General features: G+C 52.5%; 1 protein-coding gene across 2 annotated transcripts in view; it reads left to right on the forward strand.

The window, feature by feature from the left end:
* Positions 1-18,946, forward strand: part of SEZ6L (seizure related 6 homolog like) — a 287,273-nt gene that overhangs the window by 232,093 nt on the left and 36,234 nt on the right. For both annotated transcript variants that reach the window (XM_075568961.1, XM_075568962.1), the window contains 2 exons: positions 140-334; positions 2,654-2,792. In XM_075568961.1, the coding sequence (XP_075425076.1) occupies positions 140-334; positions 2,654-2,792 (334 nt within the window). The remainder of the gene's footprint in view (positions 1-139; positions 335-2,653; positions 2,793-18,946) is intronic.

Genomic DNA, 18,946 nt, shown 5'->3' on the forward strand with positions numbered 1-18,946 from the left:
ATCTGTGAAGATGCCATTTATTGGTCCATTAGTAAATTAAATGGCCTGAGACAAATCTACTCTACTCTTTTCCCTGAATGCTAATCTTTGATTCCTAAAAAAAGCCAAAACAATCCTCTATCCTCTTCCCCCTATTTAGCCTTTGAGCGGGGCCATTGCTATGAACCTTACATCCAGAATGGAAACTTCACAACTTCAGACCCAACATACAGCATCGGAACGGTGATTGAGTTTTCATGTGATCCCGGGCACTCTTTGGAACAGGGACCAGCTATTATTGAGTGCATCAACATGAGAGACCCCTACTGGAATGACACCGAACCTCTCTGCAGAGGTCAGTGGGCCTTATTACGCATGCACATTGTTAAGTAGTGGCGTGAGACTTTAGGAAGCTAGTTTTCGTGATGGGTTACATATTTATTAACTTAAAGGGACAGTCCCCCCTGGTCCATAGGACCAAAGGGTACTAATAACAGTGACATGTTTAACAGATTATATAGCCAGGTGATTTATGCCTTTTGTTGACAAAAATCCGATGTTCAGTGCGAAATGGGAGGGTTTGATTTCCTCTGTGTGATGTCACTGTGTATTGAAGGCCAGAGCCCCACTCTCCCTCATCTTTTTTTCACTCTATGGCAGGGTGGGTTAGGAGTAGAGGAAATACTTGATTTACATTCACCCATTCTTTTAGGGACCCCAAACAAAAAATACTTGCTTAATTTCCCAAGGAACAAAAGCAGGTAATTTCTGCTGTAAGCACAGTTACATTAGTTTAAAGAAACCAATTCGATGATTAAGTTATTTATAAAAAAAAAAAAAAAAACGGGGTTTTCTGCAAGGGTTTCCGGCATATATTTATTAAGCCGTTTTCTGCCATGAGACACCTTAGAGACCATCAACGTGAATAGACTGTAGGGTGTCTACCAGCACCGGAAAGTTGTTCCTGTGGCTGAAGACGGTATAGTAACGATGGCCCTGCATCTTTCAACTGGCCATAGGCAGAAAACTGCCAGCAGGCCTATAACCTGTGAGCTGTCAGGCATCCATCTTGGAAGGTGGCACATGCCCCCTTTACAACTAATTACTTTTCCCTGGAACTATATGGGAATAAGAGAATGTGTGCCTTACAGCCTCAGTTTCAGATAGCAACATACTGCTGCGGCCAGCTTAAATCTAACATTTGCCCGCAATTTTTCGGGGCATGTATCGGCAGCCGCAAACTTGGCCACATCTCGGCCGCGTGTCAGCCCCTCTCCCGCTCAGCGCTAATGGCCGCTAATAGCGCTGAACAATAGAGCGCACAATGGAGCGCCTGCGGCGCCGAAACTAGCGCCGAGAACACGCCGGAAAAAAACGCGTCTGCACCGCGTCTGCCCGCACTTTTGGAATACCCGCGGTGGCGGCCGCAGGAGAATAAATGCGGCCGCCACTGTTCATGGCAGAATGTTTTTATTGCATTTCTACTCCTCTACAATGCGTTCTCTACACATGTTTATGGTTATCTCAATATTTCATGTTTAATATCTCTGCAAATTTTTACTTTAACAAATTTCACCGGTTTGGAAATGTGAAAATAAACGACCTTTTGTGCATCAAATTTGAACTTTGACGAAATATTCACCTGTCTCTAGTATTTACCAAGAAGTGCTACTCCATTAAACAGCTTCCATGCTAGAGGACGCCGAGATGCCCATCCACTCCAGTGGGCCGTAACAGGCCATATTTACTAAGCAGTGCTGGAAGGTGTCTTATGGAGTAGCATTGCTTAGTCAAAATGGCCCATTATGACATATGTCCCTTTTCTTATGTTTTATGCTTCAAAACTTTAATCCAAGTGTGACCTGTTGTAAACTTCTCTAACTAATGTGACCTGCAGGTATAGAACATTTGATTTTTAAAGAAAATTTTTGGGTGAGGCTAAGTCTCTAGATGCTCCCTTTTCAGACCCTTTAGCCAAGGGGTGGCCAACTCCAGTCTTCAAGGGCCACCAACAGGTCAGATTTTAAAGATATCCCTACTTCAGCACATCCCTGCAGTCATTGGCTGAGCCACCTGTGCTGATCAGGGATATCCTTAATAGCCGACCTGTTGGTGGCCCTTGAAGACTGGAGTTGGCCACCCCTGCTTCGTTGACGGAACTCTGGTGCTGCAGCCCCTCGGGGAAAATCGCGCTCACATGACCGCTTCGCAGAGTGATCACGTGATCGAGGTGTCACTTCATCCGGAAACGAAAGCAGAGTCCTCCTCTTCCATGTCTCTGCGTTTCCGATCGCGTTCCGTGCTCCATAGCGCGAAACGAGAACGCACAGAACATGATGTAGCCACTATGTACTGGGGCACCTAAAGGGTTAGATGAATGAAAACACAGAGAGGACACATACAGGCTCAGGCAAAATCATTTATCTGCCACAATATGATTTTGGTTGATCCAAGCAACCTTACTAAATCAATTATTTTGCATCAGCCCATTTGTGCCCTCCTCTCTCTGTTTCCATTCATTTAATTCCTTATTGGACCAACCAGGAAGGTCCTATGTGAGTTTGAGCACCAGCAAACTTTCAATATATTATTCTGCATATAGCATGCCTGGGGAACCTCTTCTACATTGCAGTCAAAGAATTAAACATAACCCAACTGTGTTTCTCATTGATAGCCATGTGTGGCGGTGAGCTTTCTACACCGGCAGGAGTCATTTTGTCCCCAAACTGGCCAGAGCCATACACAGATGGAGAAGACTGCATCTGGAGAATCCATGTGGGAGACGACAGAAGAATTTTCCTTGATATCCAGCTGTGAGTATTTAGAAATTACACAATTCCAATAATTTAGACATAAAGAGTTGGGGTAAGTGCATTTCCATGCGGAGAGTACCCTTTGCTCACTGATTAGTACAGTATATAACCATAGTCTAAAAGCCAATCTTGTATGTCGAAACCATGCGAGAGAGGCTGTTTTAGAAACAATTTCATTCCGGCTCAACAAATCCATGAGATATGGCCAATTCGTTGGAGTGTCAATTTGCTGGTACTCTAGTACCTCCCTTAAATCCAAAATGCAAAACCGGGCAGATCTCGCCACTCAAGGCTGATGAGATGTCCCCAATAGAGATGAGTTGTTTTAGCTCTGTTGGGCAGGGACTCTCTAATTCAATTAATTTAATGACCTTTTCCATGTCCTTATCTAACTGTTCCATGTACAGTCTACCTAATTATGTACATTGCCGCAAACATTACCAGGTAATAATGCCCTGGCTGGAGGAGTTAAGTGCCAATACAAAGCCTTTAACCCGGCCTGGGCATTAGTGACCAGTAATGCCCTTTGCAATGAGGCTTATTAATATATTTGTTGAAATGTATGTGTTTGTTTGTCCAGCTATACAAAACCACACGCTTTATCTTAGAGCCACCAAACTTGGCATGCTATCTAATAGGATCATAAGGAAGAGCGTAGGTGGGGTTTTGGTATGTTTGGCCCAAAGCTTCGTCTATCTGTCTATCTATCTATCTACTATATATATATATATATATACGTATATATATATATATATATATATACAGTAAAATTCTTAGTTATGTTTCCGTATAAAGGTTCAGCTGTACACGATGTCTGCAACGTATTATGATGTCACGAGTATGATGTCACGTGCCAGATATGTAGCCTACCTACGGGTGGCGGTGGCTTTGCTGTGGCAGGTGAAGACATCCAAACGGAGCACAGGAGACGTCAGGGGAGGTACAAGCTGTAACACCGGCGCCGGAAGTCAGGCGCCAGTCAACTTCCGATGTTTCATCGTGCACCTGCCCTCCTGTCTCCAGTGCTCCTGCTCTGATCGGATGTCTTCGCCTGCCACAGCCAAGCCACCGCCGCCCGCTGTCTCAAAGTCTTCCCTCCGCTCACATCGTCTTCTACTGCCGCTCCGCTCCCTGACTCCTGTGCCACTCTGCTCCCGCTGTGCGCTGCACCTGGTAAGTTAGAGGGGCGGGCACAAATTTTAAGTTTCGCCTAGGGCTCATGAAACCCTTGCACCGCCCTGATGGTCACGACCAAATGTCCCATTCTGGGAAATATATGTCCATGTTGTCACAAGCTGTTGATTTCCTACTAAAATAGAAGACCCATTGACTAATATTTTTTTTAAGAAAGGTTTCAAATGAAATGAAGAATTGATGATTATGTGAACCTGCAGATTTTATACATACATATAATTCATGTATAATGTAATACAGGCTGCAATATTGACCATTATAGTACATTTGATTAAATGCAGGCTCTCTGTGGCACATTGTTCTTCTGTTGTATTTTGTTAGGTAATAAAATGTAGGGTTATTTTCATAACAAACCGTCATCATTATTGTGAGCCGAGCGAGACTCATGAATTAATGCAATGCTGGAAATATTTATCACTAGCTGAGAGCCCCGGCGTTGCCCGGGATGTTTGTGGTGTGGGTGTGGCATTTGGGTGGGGAGTGGTCCACGCGGCCCATGTGCGGTGTGCGGTGGTACTGCTGCTGTGGCTGTACTGATGGTGATTGTATCGGTGTGCTGATTTGGGAGGGTTTGGTGCTGATGTGGGGGTGCGGATGTGGGGGTGCCGATGGGGGAGGTGCAAAGGTGCCGATGTGTGGGTGCTGATGGTGTTGATGGGGGCTGAGAATGGCAGGGAGCCGAGAATGCCAGTGTGCTGGGGGGGCATGGGATAGCGGTGTGCTGATGTGGTGGTGCTGGGGATAGTGTGTGTGTGTGTATACACGTGTGTGTGTGTGTGTGTGTGTATACACGTGTGTGTGTGTGTGTATACGTGTGTGTATACATGTGTGTGTGTATACATTATGTGTATGTATACGTGTGTGTGTATGCGTGTGTGTGTATGTCTACATGTGTGTGTGTGTATGTCTCCATGTGTGTGTGTACGTGTACATGTGTGTGAGTATACGTGTACATGTGTGTGTGTACGTGTCTACGTGTACATGTGTGTGTGTCTACGTGCGTGTATGTTTCTACGTGTGTGTGTGTGTGTGTGTGTCTGTGTGTGTGTGTATACGTGTGTGTATACGTGTGTGTGTGTGTGTGTACGTGTGTGTGTGTGTCTACGTGTGCCTGTGTGTATACGTGTGTGAATACGTGTGTGTACACGTGTGTGTTTGTACGTGTGTCTACATGTGTGTGTATACGTGTGTCTACGTGTGTGTGTATGCGTGCGCCTACGTGTGTGTGTGTATACGTGTGTGTACGTGTGTGTGTGTGTACGTGTGTATACGTGTGTGTATATACGTGTGTATACGTGTGTGTGTAAACGTGTGTCTGTGTGTATACGTGTGTCTGTGTGTATACGTGTGTCTGTGTGTATACGTGTGTCTGTGTGTATAGGTGTGTGTGTGTACGTGTGTCTGTGTGTGTACGTGTGTCTGTGTGTGTACGTGTGTCTGTGTGTGTACGTGTGTCTGTGTTTGTACGTGTGTCTGTGTGTGTACGTGTGTCTGTGTGTGTACGTGTGTACGTGTGTACGTGTGTCTACGTGTGTCTACGTGTCTGTGTGTCTACGTGTGTCTACATGTGTCTACGTGTGTCTGTGTGTCTACGTGTGTCTGTGTGTCTACGTGTCTACGTGTGTCTGTGTGTCTACGTGTGTCTGTGTGTCTGTGTGTATACGTGTGTCTGTGTGTATACGTGTGTGTGTGTGTGTGTGTATAGCTGTGTGTATGTATAGGTGTGTGTGTGTGTGTGTCTACGTGTGTGTGTGTCTGTCTACGTGTGTGTGTCTGTCTACATGTGTGTGTGTCTACATGTGTGTGTCTGTGGACATGTGTGTGTGTCTGTCGACGTGTGTGTGTGTGCCTACATGTGTGTGTGTGTGTGCCTACATGTTTGTGTGTGTGTGTGCCTACATGTGTGTGTGTGTGTGCCTACATGTGTGTGTGTGTGTGTGTGCCTACATGTGTGTGTGTCTACATGTGCGTGTGTGTGTGTGCCTACATGTGTGTGTGTGTGTCTACGTGTGTGTGTGTGTGTGTGTGCCTACGTGTGTGTGTGTGTGTGTGTGCCTACATGTTTGTGTGTCTACATGTGCGTGTGTGTGTGTGTGCCTACATGTGTGTGTGTGTGTGTCTACATGTGTGTGTGTGTGTGTGTGTGTGTGCGTGTGTGTGTAGCTGAGAGAGCCGGCGTTGCCCGTGAGTTAAATTTCCCGCTGGAGGAGGGGGAGAGCGGACGGAAGGAGAGGGAGAGCGGACGGAAGGAGAGGGAGAGCGGACGGAGAGCGGACGGGAGAGCGGACGGGAGGGCGGACGGGAGGGCGGACGGGAGGGCGGATGGGAGGGCGGACGGAGAGCGGGAGGGCAGACATAGAGCGGACGGGAGGGCGGACGGAGAGCGGACAGGAGGGCGGACGGAGAGCGGACGGGAGGAGGAGGAGGGGGGGAGAGCGGACGGGAGGAGGAGGAGGGGGGGAGAGCGGACGGGAGGAGGAGGAGGGGGGGAGAGCGGACGGGAGGAGGAGGGGGGGAGAGCGGACGGGAGGAGGAGGAGGGGGGGAGAGCGGACGGGAGGAGGAGGAGGGGGGGAGAGCGGACGGGAGGAGGAGGAGGGGGGGAGAGCGGACGGGAGGAGGAGGAGGGGGGGGAGAGCGGACGGGAGGAGGAGGGGGGGGAGAGCGGACGGGAGGAGGAGGGGGGGGAGAGCGGACGGGAGGAGGAGGGGGGGGAGAGCGGACGGGAGGAGGAGGGGGGGGAGAGCGGACGGGAGGAGGAGGGGGGGGAGAGCGGACGGGAGGAGGAGGGGGGGAGAGCGGACGGGAGGAGGAGGAGGAGGGGGAGAGCGGACGGGAGGAGGAGGAGGGGGAGAGCGGACAGGAGGAGGAGGAGGGGGGGGAGAGCGGACAGGAGGAGGAGGAGGGGGGGGAGAGCGGACGGGAGGAGGAGGAGGGGGGGGAGAGCGGACGGGAGGAGGAGGGGGGGAGAGCGGATGGGAGGAGGAGGGGGGGGAGAGCGGACGGGAGGAGGAGGGGGGGGAGAGCGGACGGGAGGAGGAGGGGGGGGAGAGCGGACGGGAGGAGGAGGGGGGGAGAGCGGACGGGAGCAGGAGGGGGGAGAGCGGACGGGAGGAGGAGGAGGGGGGGAGAGCGGACGGGAGGAGGAGGAGGGGGGGAGAGCGGACGGGAGGAGGAGGGGGGGGGAGAGAGCGGACGGGAGGAGGAGGGGGGGGGAGAGAGCGGACGGGAGGAGGAGGGGGGGAGAGAGCGGACGGGAGGAGGAGGAGGGGGGGGAGAGAGCGGACGGGAGGAGGAGGAGGGGGGGGAGAGTGGACAGGAGGGGGGTGGGTTGGTTAAAATTTCCGGGTCTCTCCTCTCCACTCCCCCTGTATGTTTCTCCGCTCCCCCCCTCTCTCTCCCCTCCTGCCCCCCCCATGTGACACAGACACACACACACAGTGACACACACAGTGAGAGACACACACAGTGTCACACACACACAGTGAGAGACACACACACAGCGAGAGACACACACAGTGTCACACACACACACACACAGTGAGACACACACACAGTGAGACACACACACACACACACACACACAGTGACACACACAGTGACACACACAGTGACACACACAGTGACACACACACACACACACACAGTGACACACACACACAGTGACACACACACACACAGTGACACACACAGTGACACACACACGTCACCTCTACTTCGGGGCGCCGCCATCTTAGGTGCCGCGTGTCCCCCCGCCGGGGAGGTGAGTGCGGGAGGGAGGTGAGTGCGGGAGTGGAGCGGGAGGGAGGTGAGTGCGGGATGGAGTGGAGCGGCTTCCGGCCGCCTCTTAGGTGCCGCGTGTGCCAACCCCCGCCAGGGAGGGAGTGGAGCGGGAGGGAATGGAGCGGCTTCCGGGCGCCTCTTAGGTGGGCGCGTGTCCCCCCGCCGGGGAGGGAATGGAGTGGGAGGTGAGTGGAGCGGGAGGGAATGGAGTGAGGGAGGTGAGTGGAGCGGGAGGGAGTGGAGCGGCTTCCGGGCGCCTCTAAGGTGGGCGCGTGTCCCCCCGCCGGGGAGGGACTGGGAGGGAATGGAGTGGGAGGTGAGTGGAGCGGGAGGGAGTGGAGCGGCTTCCGGGCGCCTCTTAGGTGGGCGCGTGTCCCCCCGCCGGGGAGGGACTGGGAGGGAATGGAGTGGGAGGTGAGTGGAGCGGGAGGGAATGGAGTGAGAGGGAGGTGAGTGGAGCGGGAGGGAATGGAGTGGGAGGGAGGTGAGTGTGGTGGGGGGGGGAGAGGACAGAGAGGGGTGTGTGTGTGTGTGTGTGTGACACTGTGTGTGTGTGTGTGTGTGTGTGTGTGTGTGTGTGTGTGTGTGTGTGTGTGTGTGTGTGTGTGTGTGTGTGTGTGACACTGTGTGTGACACTGTGTGTGACACTGTGTGTGTGTGTGTGTGACACTGTGTGTGTGGTTTTTTTTTTTTTTTTTATGTGGACCTTTGGCCCGTCACTCCGCCTCAGGCCAATGCGAGGTGTGGGGGGCGGGCCAAGGGGGTGGTGTGAGTGTGTGAGGCCAATGCGAGGTGTGGGGGGCGGGCCAAGGGGGTGGTGTGAGTGTGTGAGGCCAATGAGAGGTGTGCGGGGGCGGGCGGCCCAAGGGACCAATGAGAATGCCGCTAGGGACACCGGACATCCAGACAGGCAGGCAAACATACAGTGCTTTCACTAATATAGTATAAGACTAGCTGAGAGCCCCGGCGTTGCCCGGGATGTTTGTGGTGTGGGTGTGGCATTTGGGTGGGGAGTGGTCCACGCGGCCCATGTGCGGTGTGCGGTGGTACTGCTGCTGTGGCTGTACTGATGGTGATTGTATCGGTGTGCTGATTTGGGAGGGTTTGGTGCTGATGTGGGGGTGCGGATGTGGGGGTGCCGATGGGGGAGGTGCAAAGGTGCCGATGTGTGGGTGCTGATGGTGTTGATGGGGGCTGAGAATGGCAGGGAGCCGAGAATGCCAGTGTGCTGGGGGGGCATGGGATAGCGGTGTGCTGATGTGGTGGTGCTGGGGATAGTGTGTGTGTGTGTATACACGTGTGTGTGTGTGTGTGTGTATACACGTGTGTGTGTGTGTGTATACGTGTGTGTATACATGTGTGTGTGTATACATTATGTGTATGTATACGTGTGTGTGTATGTCTACATGTGTGTGTGTGTATGTCTCCATGTGTGTGTGTACGTGTACATGTGTGTGAGTATACGTGTACATGTGTGTGTGTACGTGTCTACGTGTACATGTGTGTGTGTCTACGTGCGTGTATGTTTCTACGTGTGTGTGTGTGTCTGTGTGTGTGTGTATACGTGTGTGTATATGTGTGTGTGTGTGTGTGTACGTGTGTGTGTGTGTCTACGTGTGCCTGTGTGTATACGTGTGTGTACACGTGTGTCTACATGTGTGTGTATACGTGTGTCTACGTGTGTGTGTATGCGTGCGCCTACGTGTGTGTGTGTATACGTGTGTGTACGTGTGTGTGTGTGTACGTGTGTATACGTGTGTGTATATACGTGTGTATACGTGTGTGTGTAAACGTGTGTCTGTGTGTATACGTGTGTCTGTGTGTATACGTGTGTCTGTGTGTATACGTGTGTCTGTGTGTATAGGTGTGTGTGTGTACGTGTGTCTGTGTGTGTACGTGTGTCTGTGTGTGTACGTGTGTCTGTGTGTGTACGTGTGTCTGTGTTTGTACGTGTGTCTGTGTGTGTACGTGTGTCTGTGTGTGTACGTGTGTACGTGTGTACGTGTGTCTACGTGTGTCTACGTGTCTGTGTGTCTACGTGTATCTACATGTGTCTACGTGTGTCTGTGTGTCTACGTGTGTCTGTGTGTCTACGTGTGTCTGTGTGTCTACGTGTCTACGTGTGTCTGTGTGTCTACGTGTGTCTGTGTGTCTGTGTGTATACGTGTGTCTGTGTGTATACGTGTGTCTGTGTGTATACGTGTGTGTGTGTGTGTGTGTATAGCTGTGTGTATGTATAGGTGTGTGTGTGTGTGTGTCTACGTGTGTGTGTGTCTGTCTACGTGTGTGTGTCTGTCTACATGTGTGTGTGTCTACATGTGTGTGTCTGTGGACATGTGTGTGTGTCTGTCGACGTGTGTGTGTGTGCCTACATGTGTGTGTGTGTGTGCCTACATGTTTGTGTGTGTGTGTGCCTACATGTGTGTGTGTGTGTGCCTACATGTGTGTGTGTGTGTGTGTGCCTACATGTGTGTGTGTCTACATGTGCGTGTGTGTGTGTGTGTGCCTACATGTGTGTGTGTGTGTGTGTGTGTGTGTCTACGTGTGTGTGTGTGTGTGTGTGTGTGCCTACGTGTGTGTGTGTGTGTGTGTGTGTGTGTGTGTGTGTGTGTGTGTGTGTGTGTGTGTGTGTGTGTGTGCCTACATGTGTGTGTGTGTCTACATGTGCGTGTGTGTGCCTACATGTGTGTGTGTGTGTGTCTACATGTGTGTGTGTGTGTGTGTGCGTGTGTGTGTAGCTGAGAGAGCCGGCGTTGCCCGTGAGTTAAATTTCCCGCTGGAGGAGGGGGAGAGCGGACGGAAGGAGAGGGAGAGCGGACGGAAGGAGAGGGAGAGCGGACGGGAGAGCGGACGGGAGAGCGGACGGGAGGGCGGACGGGAGGGCGGACGGGAGGGCGGACGGGAGGGCGGACGGAGAGCGAGCGGGAGGGCAGACATAGAGCGGACGGGAGGGCGGACGGAGAGCGGACAGGAGGAGGAGGAGGGGGGGAGAGCGGACGGGAGGAGGAGGAGGGGGGGAGAGCGGACGGGAGGAGGAGGAGGGGGGGAGAGCGGACGGGAGGAGGAGGAGGGGGGGGAGAGCGGACGGGAGGAGGAGGGGGGGGAGAGCGGACGGGAGGAGGAGGGGGGGGAGAGCGGACGGGAGGAGGAGGGGGGGGAGAGCGGACGGGAGGAGGAGGGGGGGAGAGCGGACGGGAGGAGGAGGGGGGGGAGAGCGGACGGGAGGAGGAGGGGGGGGAGAGCGGACGGGAGGAGGAGGGGGGGAGAGCGGACGGGAGGAGGAGGAGGAGGGGGAGAGCGGACGGGAGGAGGAGGAGGGGGAGAGCGGACGGGAGGAGGAGGAGGGGGGGGAGAGCGGACAGGAGGAGGAGGAGGGGGGGGAGAGCGGACGGGAGGAGGAGGAGGGGGGGGAGAGCGGACGGGAGGAGGAGGAGGGGGGGGAGAGCGGACGGGAGGAGGAGGGGGGGAGAGCGGACGGGAGGAGGAGGGGGGGAGAGCGGACGGGAGGAGGAGGGGGGGGAGAGCGGACGGGAGGAGGAGGGGGGGGAGAGCGGACGGGAGGAGGAGGGGGGGGAGAGCGGACGGGAGCAGGAGGGGGGAGAGCGGACGGGAGGAGGAGGAGGGGGGGAGAGCGGACGGGAGGAGGAGGAGGGGGGGAGAGCGGACGGGAGGAGGAGGGGGGGGAGAGCGGACGGGAGGAGGAGGGGGGGGAGAGCGGACGGGAGGAGGAGGGGGGGGAGAGAGCGGACGGGAGGAGGAGGGGGGGGAGAGAGCGGACGGGAGGAGGAGGGGGGGGAGAGAGCGGACGGGAGGAGGAGGGGGGGAGAGAGCGGACGGGAGGAGGAGGAGGGGGGGGAGAGAGCGGACGGGAGGAGGAGGAGGGGGGGGAGAGTGGACAGGAGGGGGGTGGGTTGGTTAAAATTTCCGGGTCTCTCCTCTCCACTCCCCCTGTATGTTTCTCCGCTCCCCCCCTCTCTCTCCCCTCCTGCCCCCCCCATGTGACACAGACACACACACACAGTGACACACACAGTGAGAGACACACACAGTGTCACACACACACAGTGAGAGACACACACACAGTGAGAGACACACACAGTGAGACACACACACACACACAGTGAGACACACACACAGTGAGACACACACACACAGTGACACACACAGTGACACACACAGTGACACACACACACAGTGACACACACACAGTGACACACACACACACAGTGACACACACACGTCACCTCTACTTCGGGGCGCCGCCATCTTAGGTGCCGCGTGTCCCCCCGCCGGGGAGGTGAGTGCGGGAGGGAGTAGAGCGGGAGGGAGGTGAGTGCGGGAGTGGAGCGGGAGGGAGGTGAGTGCGGGATGGAGTGGAGCGGCTTCCGGCCGCCTCTTAGGTGCCGCGTGTGCCAACCCCCGCCAGGGAGGGAGTGGAGCGGGAGGGAATGGAGCGGCTTCCGGGCGCCTCTTAGGTGGGCGCGTGTCCCCCCGCCGGGGAGGGAATGGAGTGGGAGGTGAGTGGAGCGGGAGGGAATGGAGTGAGGGAGGTGAGTGGAGCGGGAGGGAGTGGAGCGGCTTCCGGGCGCCTCTAAGGTGGGCGCGTGTCCCCCCGCCGGGGAGGGACTGGGAGGGAATGGAGTGGGAGGTGAGTGGAGCGGGAGGGAATGGAGTGAGAGGGAGGTGAGTGGAGCGGGAGGGAATGGAGTGGGAGGGAGGTGAGTGTGGTGGGGGGGGGAGAGGACAGAGAGGGGTGTGTGTGTGTGTGTGTGTGTGTGTGTGTGTGTGTGACACTGTGTGTGTGTGTGTGTGTGTGTGTGTGTGTGTGTGTGTGTGTGTGTGTGTGTGTGTGTGTGTGTGTGTGTGTGTGTGTGTGTGTGTGTGTGTGTGACACTGTGTGTGTGTGTGTGTGTGTGTGTGACACTGTGTGTGTGGTTTTTTTTTTTTTTTTTATGTGGACCTTTGGCCCGTCACTCCGCCTCAGGCCAATGCGAGGTGTGGGGGGCGGGCCAAGGGGGTGGTGTGAGTGTGTGAGGCCAATGCGAGGTGTGGGGGGCGGGCCAAGGGGGTGGTGTGAGTGTGTGAGGCCAATGAGAGGTGTGCGGGGGCGGGCGGCCCAAGGGACCAATGAGATTGCCGCTAGGGACACCGGACATCCAGACAGGCAGGCAAACATACAGTGCTTTCACTAATATAGTATAAGATTCAGTATATCAAATTATTCTTAGGTTTTTTTTTTTCCTTCCCATCCTAAACGTCGCGAATCAGGAAATAAATCTCACCCTGAATTATACCGGAATAATTACCAATCACGCAAACGCTGAACTTTATGCGAAAAGTATACCAGACAGGGAAGAAAATAAATGATAGAGTATATAGAGTTAGCCAAATGATTCCACCAGTATTACAGTTGCAGACCAAGCAATATCTTACGTGTTTTTTTTTTTAATAAATCCGTTCTGTACTGTGAGAAAATACATTTCTTTAAACAAGCAATTTTTTGTATTATAAACAAGCATTTTTTGTTTCTATAGCAACCATTTACAAAGTCACATCTCCTTCCTCTTCTGAAACAGGCTTATGCACACACCTTTTTGAGCCCTGCCCTCTCTCTAGCAGTGCATCATGTATGTAGTGACTGCCTGGTCACATGATCTTCCCCACGTTACTTTGCATCCTTGGTCCTCTTCTGCTGCACTGACAGCCATTTAGTGAACCCCCGGGCCGAATCTTCGCCGATTGACTGGCAAGTTAGCTAATTACTTATCATTGCGTGGATTGTATTGATGCACATATTAAAGGGGGGGGGGGAATATAAATTGAAAAAAAACGTCAGCTTGGACTGCAGCATTAAAGTTTAATTGCCCTTCCAGCTCCAAAAGGTAGAGCAGCTAAGAAAGAGGATCCAAATATATATTATTATTATTATTTAGGGCCAGATCCACAAAGCTATGTTAACTCAGGGTTCATAACACACTTTCAAAATCAGTAACGGGATGCTGTGGATAGGCGTTGTTACAGGGAACACCTCTATTCCTTGTTATTGGCACCAACGTCCGTTACAGCTAACACATGGACCTGTTATTGCTGAAAACAGCCCGTCACACTGCAGTGAGCTCCGCAGATGCCAGTTCACAGCTACGGTAAGTTAACGCCTTGGTAAGTCAGTAACAGAGCTTTATGGATCTGAGCCAGATCAGGTGCACCCTTAATCGCGAAAGATCTTAATATGTTGATATTTGTTATAGCTCTGCTAGTAAACAAGGGTGAAGTGAATGAGCTGGAAGGTGTCTTCACTGCCCTGGTAGCTGTCTTACCGAGGGGCTACAGAGAACAAGCTTTTTGGGCGGTGCTCGTAGGTTAAGTATATTAGGTACAGTCACCAGTTCATATATCTCTAGAGGGATCCCCTGTAAGGCCCAGTGATGTACCCTGTAAGGCCCAGTGATGTACCCTGTAAGGCCCAGTGATGTACCCTGAAAGACCCAGTGATGTACCCTGTAAGGCCCAGTGATGTACCCTGAAGGCCCAGTGATGTACCCTGAAAGACCCAGTGATGTACCCTGTAAGACCCAGTGATGTACCGTGTTAGGCCCAGTGATGTACCCTGTAAGGCCCAGTGATGTACCCTGTAAGACCCAGTGATGTACCCTGTAAGACCCAGTGATGTACCCTGTAAGACCCAGTGATGTACCCTGTTAGGCCCAGTGATGTACCCTGTAAGGCCCAGTGATGTACCCTGTAAGACCCAGTGATGTACCCTGTAAGGCCCAGTGATGTACTGTAAGGAATCCGCTCTGCAGTTTACTGGTTGCCTTACCTTGCAGACTTGTGCAGTCCTGGAGCACCTCTCCTGATGTTTGCTGCAGCCTGGATTCACTCACCAAAGCTATACACACTCCCTCTGGTATCTACTGCAGCTGTGCAGCCTATCACTGCAACCTAGACTTGCATTCATTCATTGGAGCAGTACCTTCACACCCCCCTCCGGGGATTGGCCCGCTGGCCTTTAAGTATTGTCTTCCCATAATGCTCCCTGCCGAGCATAGTCCTTACTGGATGTCACTACCTGTTCTGCCACAAGCTCCTGCTTGTTCTCCTGTGCTGAAGCGGAGGTTCCGCCCTGTGTCCTTCAGCTTCCTTCAAGCTCCTGCTTGTTCTCCTGTGCTGAAGCGGAGGTTCCGCCCTGCGTCCTTCAGCTTCCTTCAAGCTCCCGCTTGTTCTTCTGTGCTGAAGCGGAGGTTCCGTCCTGCGTCCTTCAGCTTCCTGTTCTCCTGTGCTGAAGCAGAGGTTTCGTCCCTGCGTCCTTCAGCCTCCTGGATTCCTGCACTGAAGCGGAGGTTTCGTCCCTGCGTCCTTCAGTCTCCTGGATTCCTGCAGTGAAGCGGAGGTTTCCCTGTGTATCTTCAGCTTCCTGGTTCCTGGGGCCTACTCTTTCCCTAATCTAGAGAGGCCGTGTCCTGGTTCCTGCGCTGTTACAGAGGATTCCCCAGCCGCTCAGGACTCTTGCGCTGTAGCACTGGTGCACCCGTGCAGCAAAGCGGTGTGCTACGCTGGTCTGCTTACCATCTCCTGTGACCAGCACCATGGACCATGGTCGTCGCTCGCGCAGAGGCCAACCCCGCGCTCCTAAGCTGAAGCGGGGCTCTCCTGACTACCTGTTGCCGAACTCTTGCCTGAACAATGTTTATCCTGATGTCTCCTGTCCTGACCCTGGCTTGTACAACGACGACGCTGTCTTCTCCTTTCCTGATTCTGCAACGTATGACAACGAACTGCGCAATCCGGATCAGCCTGCGCGGTCTCAGGTCGGTGCTTTTACAACCCCACCTTAGCCTCGCGGTCCGACCCTGGTTTGTGGCGAGCAGAACCCTGACAGTATGCTCGGCCGCACAAACTCGGACCCCGCTGAGGTGTGGGTTGGTAAGTTTTTTCCTAAAAACCTGTCCCGGTCTGTAGACCAGTCCCAGTTTGAGAATGATTATATATGCGATATAATACCCCTGATGGAAGATCCGTTTATGTCGGAGGGCTTAACTCCCTTGCAAAAGAAATGCCGTAATGATCTGGTTTGTAAGGCTTTCTGCCTCAGAGACTTAAAACAGTATCTGGCCAGTGTTTTGGCCAGTGCAAACAGTGCTTTCTCTCCTGATTCCCCTTTAACTGGGGATAAGGTGTGTCCTGTGGAACTGGTCAACGCCTGTAGTACACTCAATGCCCTGGCTTTATCTTTGGACATTCCTGTAGTACTCCCGGACCCTTCCGTCATGGTGTCTCTCGCTCACGACACGCTGCATGTACTTTCCTTGGTATTGGATGGTTGCTTGTTAAAACAGGATCGCCCCCTGGCCGCTAACGCCGTCCTCTGGCGGTTTCCCTCGCTTGCCAGTCCTGTCGCTAAACCGGGGGACGTATCTCCCTCTCCAGGAGATGACCAAACGGAACTATTACCAATATCTCCCAGCGTAGTAATTGCCACAGTCCCTAGCTCTGATTGTATGCCCGGGTTCCCTGACACCAATGATAGGTTTACGTTAACCCCCGCCGATCAGTCCTGTGAGGTCCCCCTGGAGAATACATATGTTTCACTAACCAACACTAAGGTTCTACTATCAGAGAATAAGTCCCTTAGTTCCCCTAGTTCTAGCTCTGAATCTCTCTCTTTAGGTCTTGTGGGTTTTCCAGCTTTAACCTCTGCTAGGCAGTCCTGTGTGCTTTCCCCGTCAGAGAAGGAATCCCTAAGTTCTGTTCCCAGGGTCATTTCTGTATTAACCCCTGTGGGGCAGCTCTCTGAGTTTCCTTTGGTAAATCCCTGTTCTCTGTCAGTCATGGTCACGCCCCTAACTCCAGAGGAGATATTCCTTGTCTGTCCTAATACAGAGAGAAGATTACCTATGTTCTACTCTCAGGCACTGTCTGCATTAACCCCTGTAAATTCTTGCTGCCTCCAAGTTAATGCCTTCGTTTTAGCCTCAGAGAATGAGTCCACAAGTCAGACAGCAGAGGTTGCATTGAGGGATTCCCATAACCGTACGGAGTCCTTAGATATTCTTTGCTATAAATCCCCTGCTTCAGCTCAAGTTTCCGCAGTTTCGTCTCCGGAGACTTCGGCTAAAGTTCTGGTTCCTGATAAATGTATTCAGGAGTCAGGTTTTTCCCTAAGCTTGGTCGCAGAGTTCCTTCTCCCGGGTATTTCACTGAACCAGCCTGTCGCCCACATAGCGGTGATCCCTGCTTCAGCGCATAGTTCCCACATTATGGAGTCTGCAGTAATTTCTGGTTTCCCAGACATTCCTTACCAAATACCTACTTCAGAGACCAGTACAGTTATGATTCACCCCTGTGTACTGTCTGAGTTCTCCTCCTCTTTAAGCTTAGGGTTAAAAGCATAGAGTAGTCTGTATGTCCCTCCTGGGGTTCATATTATGTTCCCAGGAATGTTTGCTGAAGCACGGTTTTCTCCCAAAAGTGACGCTTTTTCATATAGATTAGTAAAAAGCTTGCACACTGTTTCCCTTTTCGCTGAATTGTGTCTTACTAGTTTTGAGACTCTGAGAGGTAATGATTCTCCTTCTGATTCTGAAGCTCTTCCTACAAGGAGTATCCTGATTGGGGGTCCCCCTGATTTCTCTGTCCGGGCTAATTCTCCAGGGATCAGCATATCTGTGGTCACTTCCTTAGTACTGCCTGAGGTCACCATGCATATATTACAAGTCCTGGGGTTTAAATCTGAGCTATTTAGCTGTCCTGCCTTTGCTGAAACCCAGTCCCTCAGTACTGTGTCTAAATATGCCCCAGCAAACATGGGGTTACTCTGGGAAGAGATGAAAACTCCTGTCTTAAAGGGTATTTTTTCTCACATGTCCAGCAAATCTAGAACCTCAGTAATTGTTTCTAAGTCACTTATCAATACATCTGATTTTTTCTCTAATCAAACCCAGACACCCTCACTATCGGTTAGGAGTCCTGTGATCAGAGATTTTGCACTAGAAAACATACCAATTCATGTTTTTGTCAGGTTAGGTACCCCTGTGGTTAGGGCCATTGCAGTTTCGGAAAAGACTCCTTGTACTCCTAAGGTGCCTGTCATTAAGAGTTTTCATAGTTCATACTTGCTGCTTGTTGATTCTCAGGGCCCTGTCACTGAGGTACAGACTTCAGCTTCTGATGTTAGCTTCCCTCCCACCACTACCCTGGCTCTGCCTTTTTCTCAAGCTACTGATTTGAAGATCCCAAGGACTATTCCTGATTCACTGACAATATTATCTCCCAATGAAGATTTCCCAGTATTGGAGAGCTCTACTGTTGTTTGCTTCTCTGCTCCTGCTAAACCATGGTTTTGTCCCTCGGAATTTTCGGTTGCCCCTGTTATTTCCTCTCAGTTGGAAATACTCTGTACGTATCCCAAGATTTCGGTCCCTATGCCTGGTTTACTGCTTTCCTTGTCACCTTCCATACCAATACCGGGAGATGCTTCCAACCAACCTATACCCTTACTAACCATTACCTGGCAGCCTTCTAGAGGAAAAATTCCTCGCAAATTCCAACATGCAGTGGTCAGCCAAGACTTTTTCTGTTACAAAGTTCCTCCTGGTGTATTCGATCAACTATCAGGGCCGCTGATCCTAGAGTCCGGTTCATTTATTAAAGACTGGGCTTCCTGTAGGGGTTCTCCTGCCGTTTCTGCTCTGGAACCCTCTGGTTCTTCACAGCCCTGGATTTCCAAGTCATTTTGCGAGGCGAGCCATGTACCAAAGATGTTTCTTCCATCAATCTCATATCCTAGAACTGTACTCACCAAAGAACTGCTCGTTTACGGATGCCCTTTCCACCTAAAGAATTTTAGGAACAACTCAATGTCCCCAAGACCCATGGATGGTCCTGTCTGGCCGCAGTTCTCACCGGGGGGTGGGGGTACACTAAGGACTAACCACGAGTCTATGGACCACGACTCTAACCCCAATCCTAGACGGTTCAGCAACAATTCCCGGTCCCCCAACTCTAGGTGTGCTCATGTTCGCCCGGAGGTCTCGCGTGAAGGGGGGGGTACTGTAAGGAATCCGCTCCGCAGTTTACTGGTTGCCTTACCTTGCAGAATTGTGCAGTCCTGGAGCACCTCTCCTGATGTTTGCTGCAGCCTGGATTCACTCACCAAAGCTATACACACTCCCTCTGGTA

This window comes from Ascaphus truei, chromosome 13, assembly GCF_040206685.1.
Source record: "Ascaphus truei isolate aAscTru1 chromosome 13, aAscTru1.hap1, whole genome shotgun sequence".
Classification (NCBI taxonomy): domain Eukaryota; kingdom Metazoa; phylum Chordata; class Amphibia; order Anura; family Ascaphidae; genus Ascaphus; species Ascaphus truei.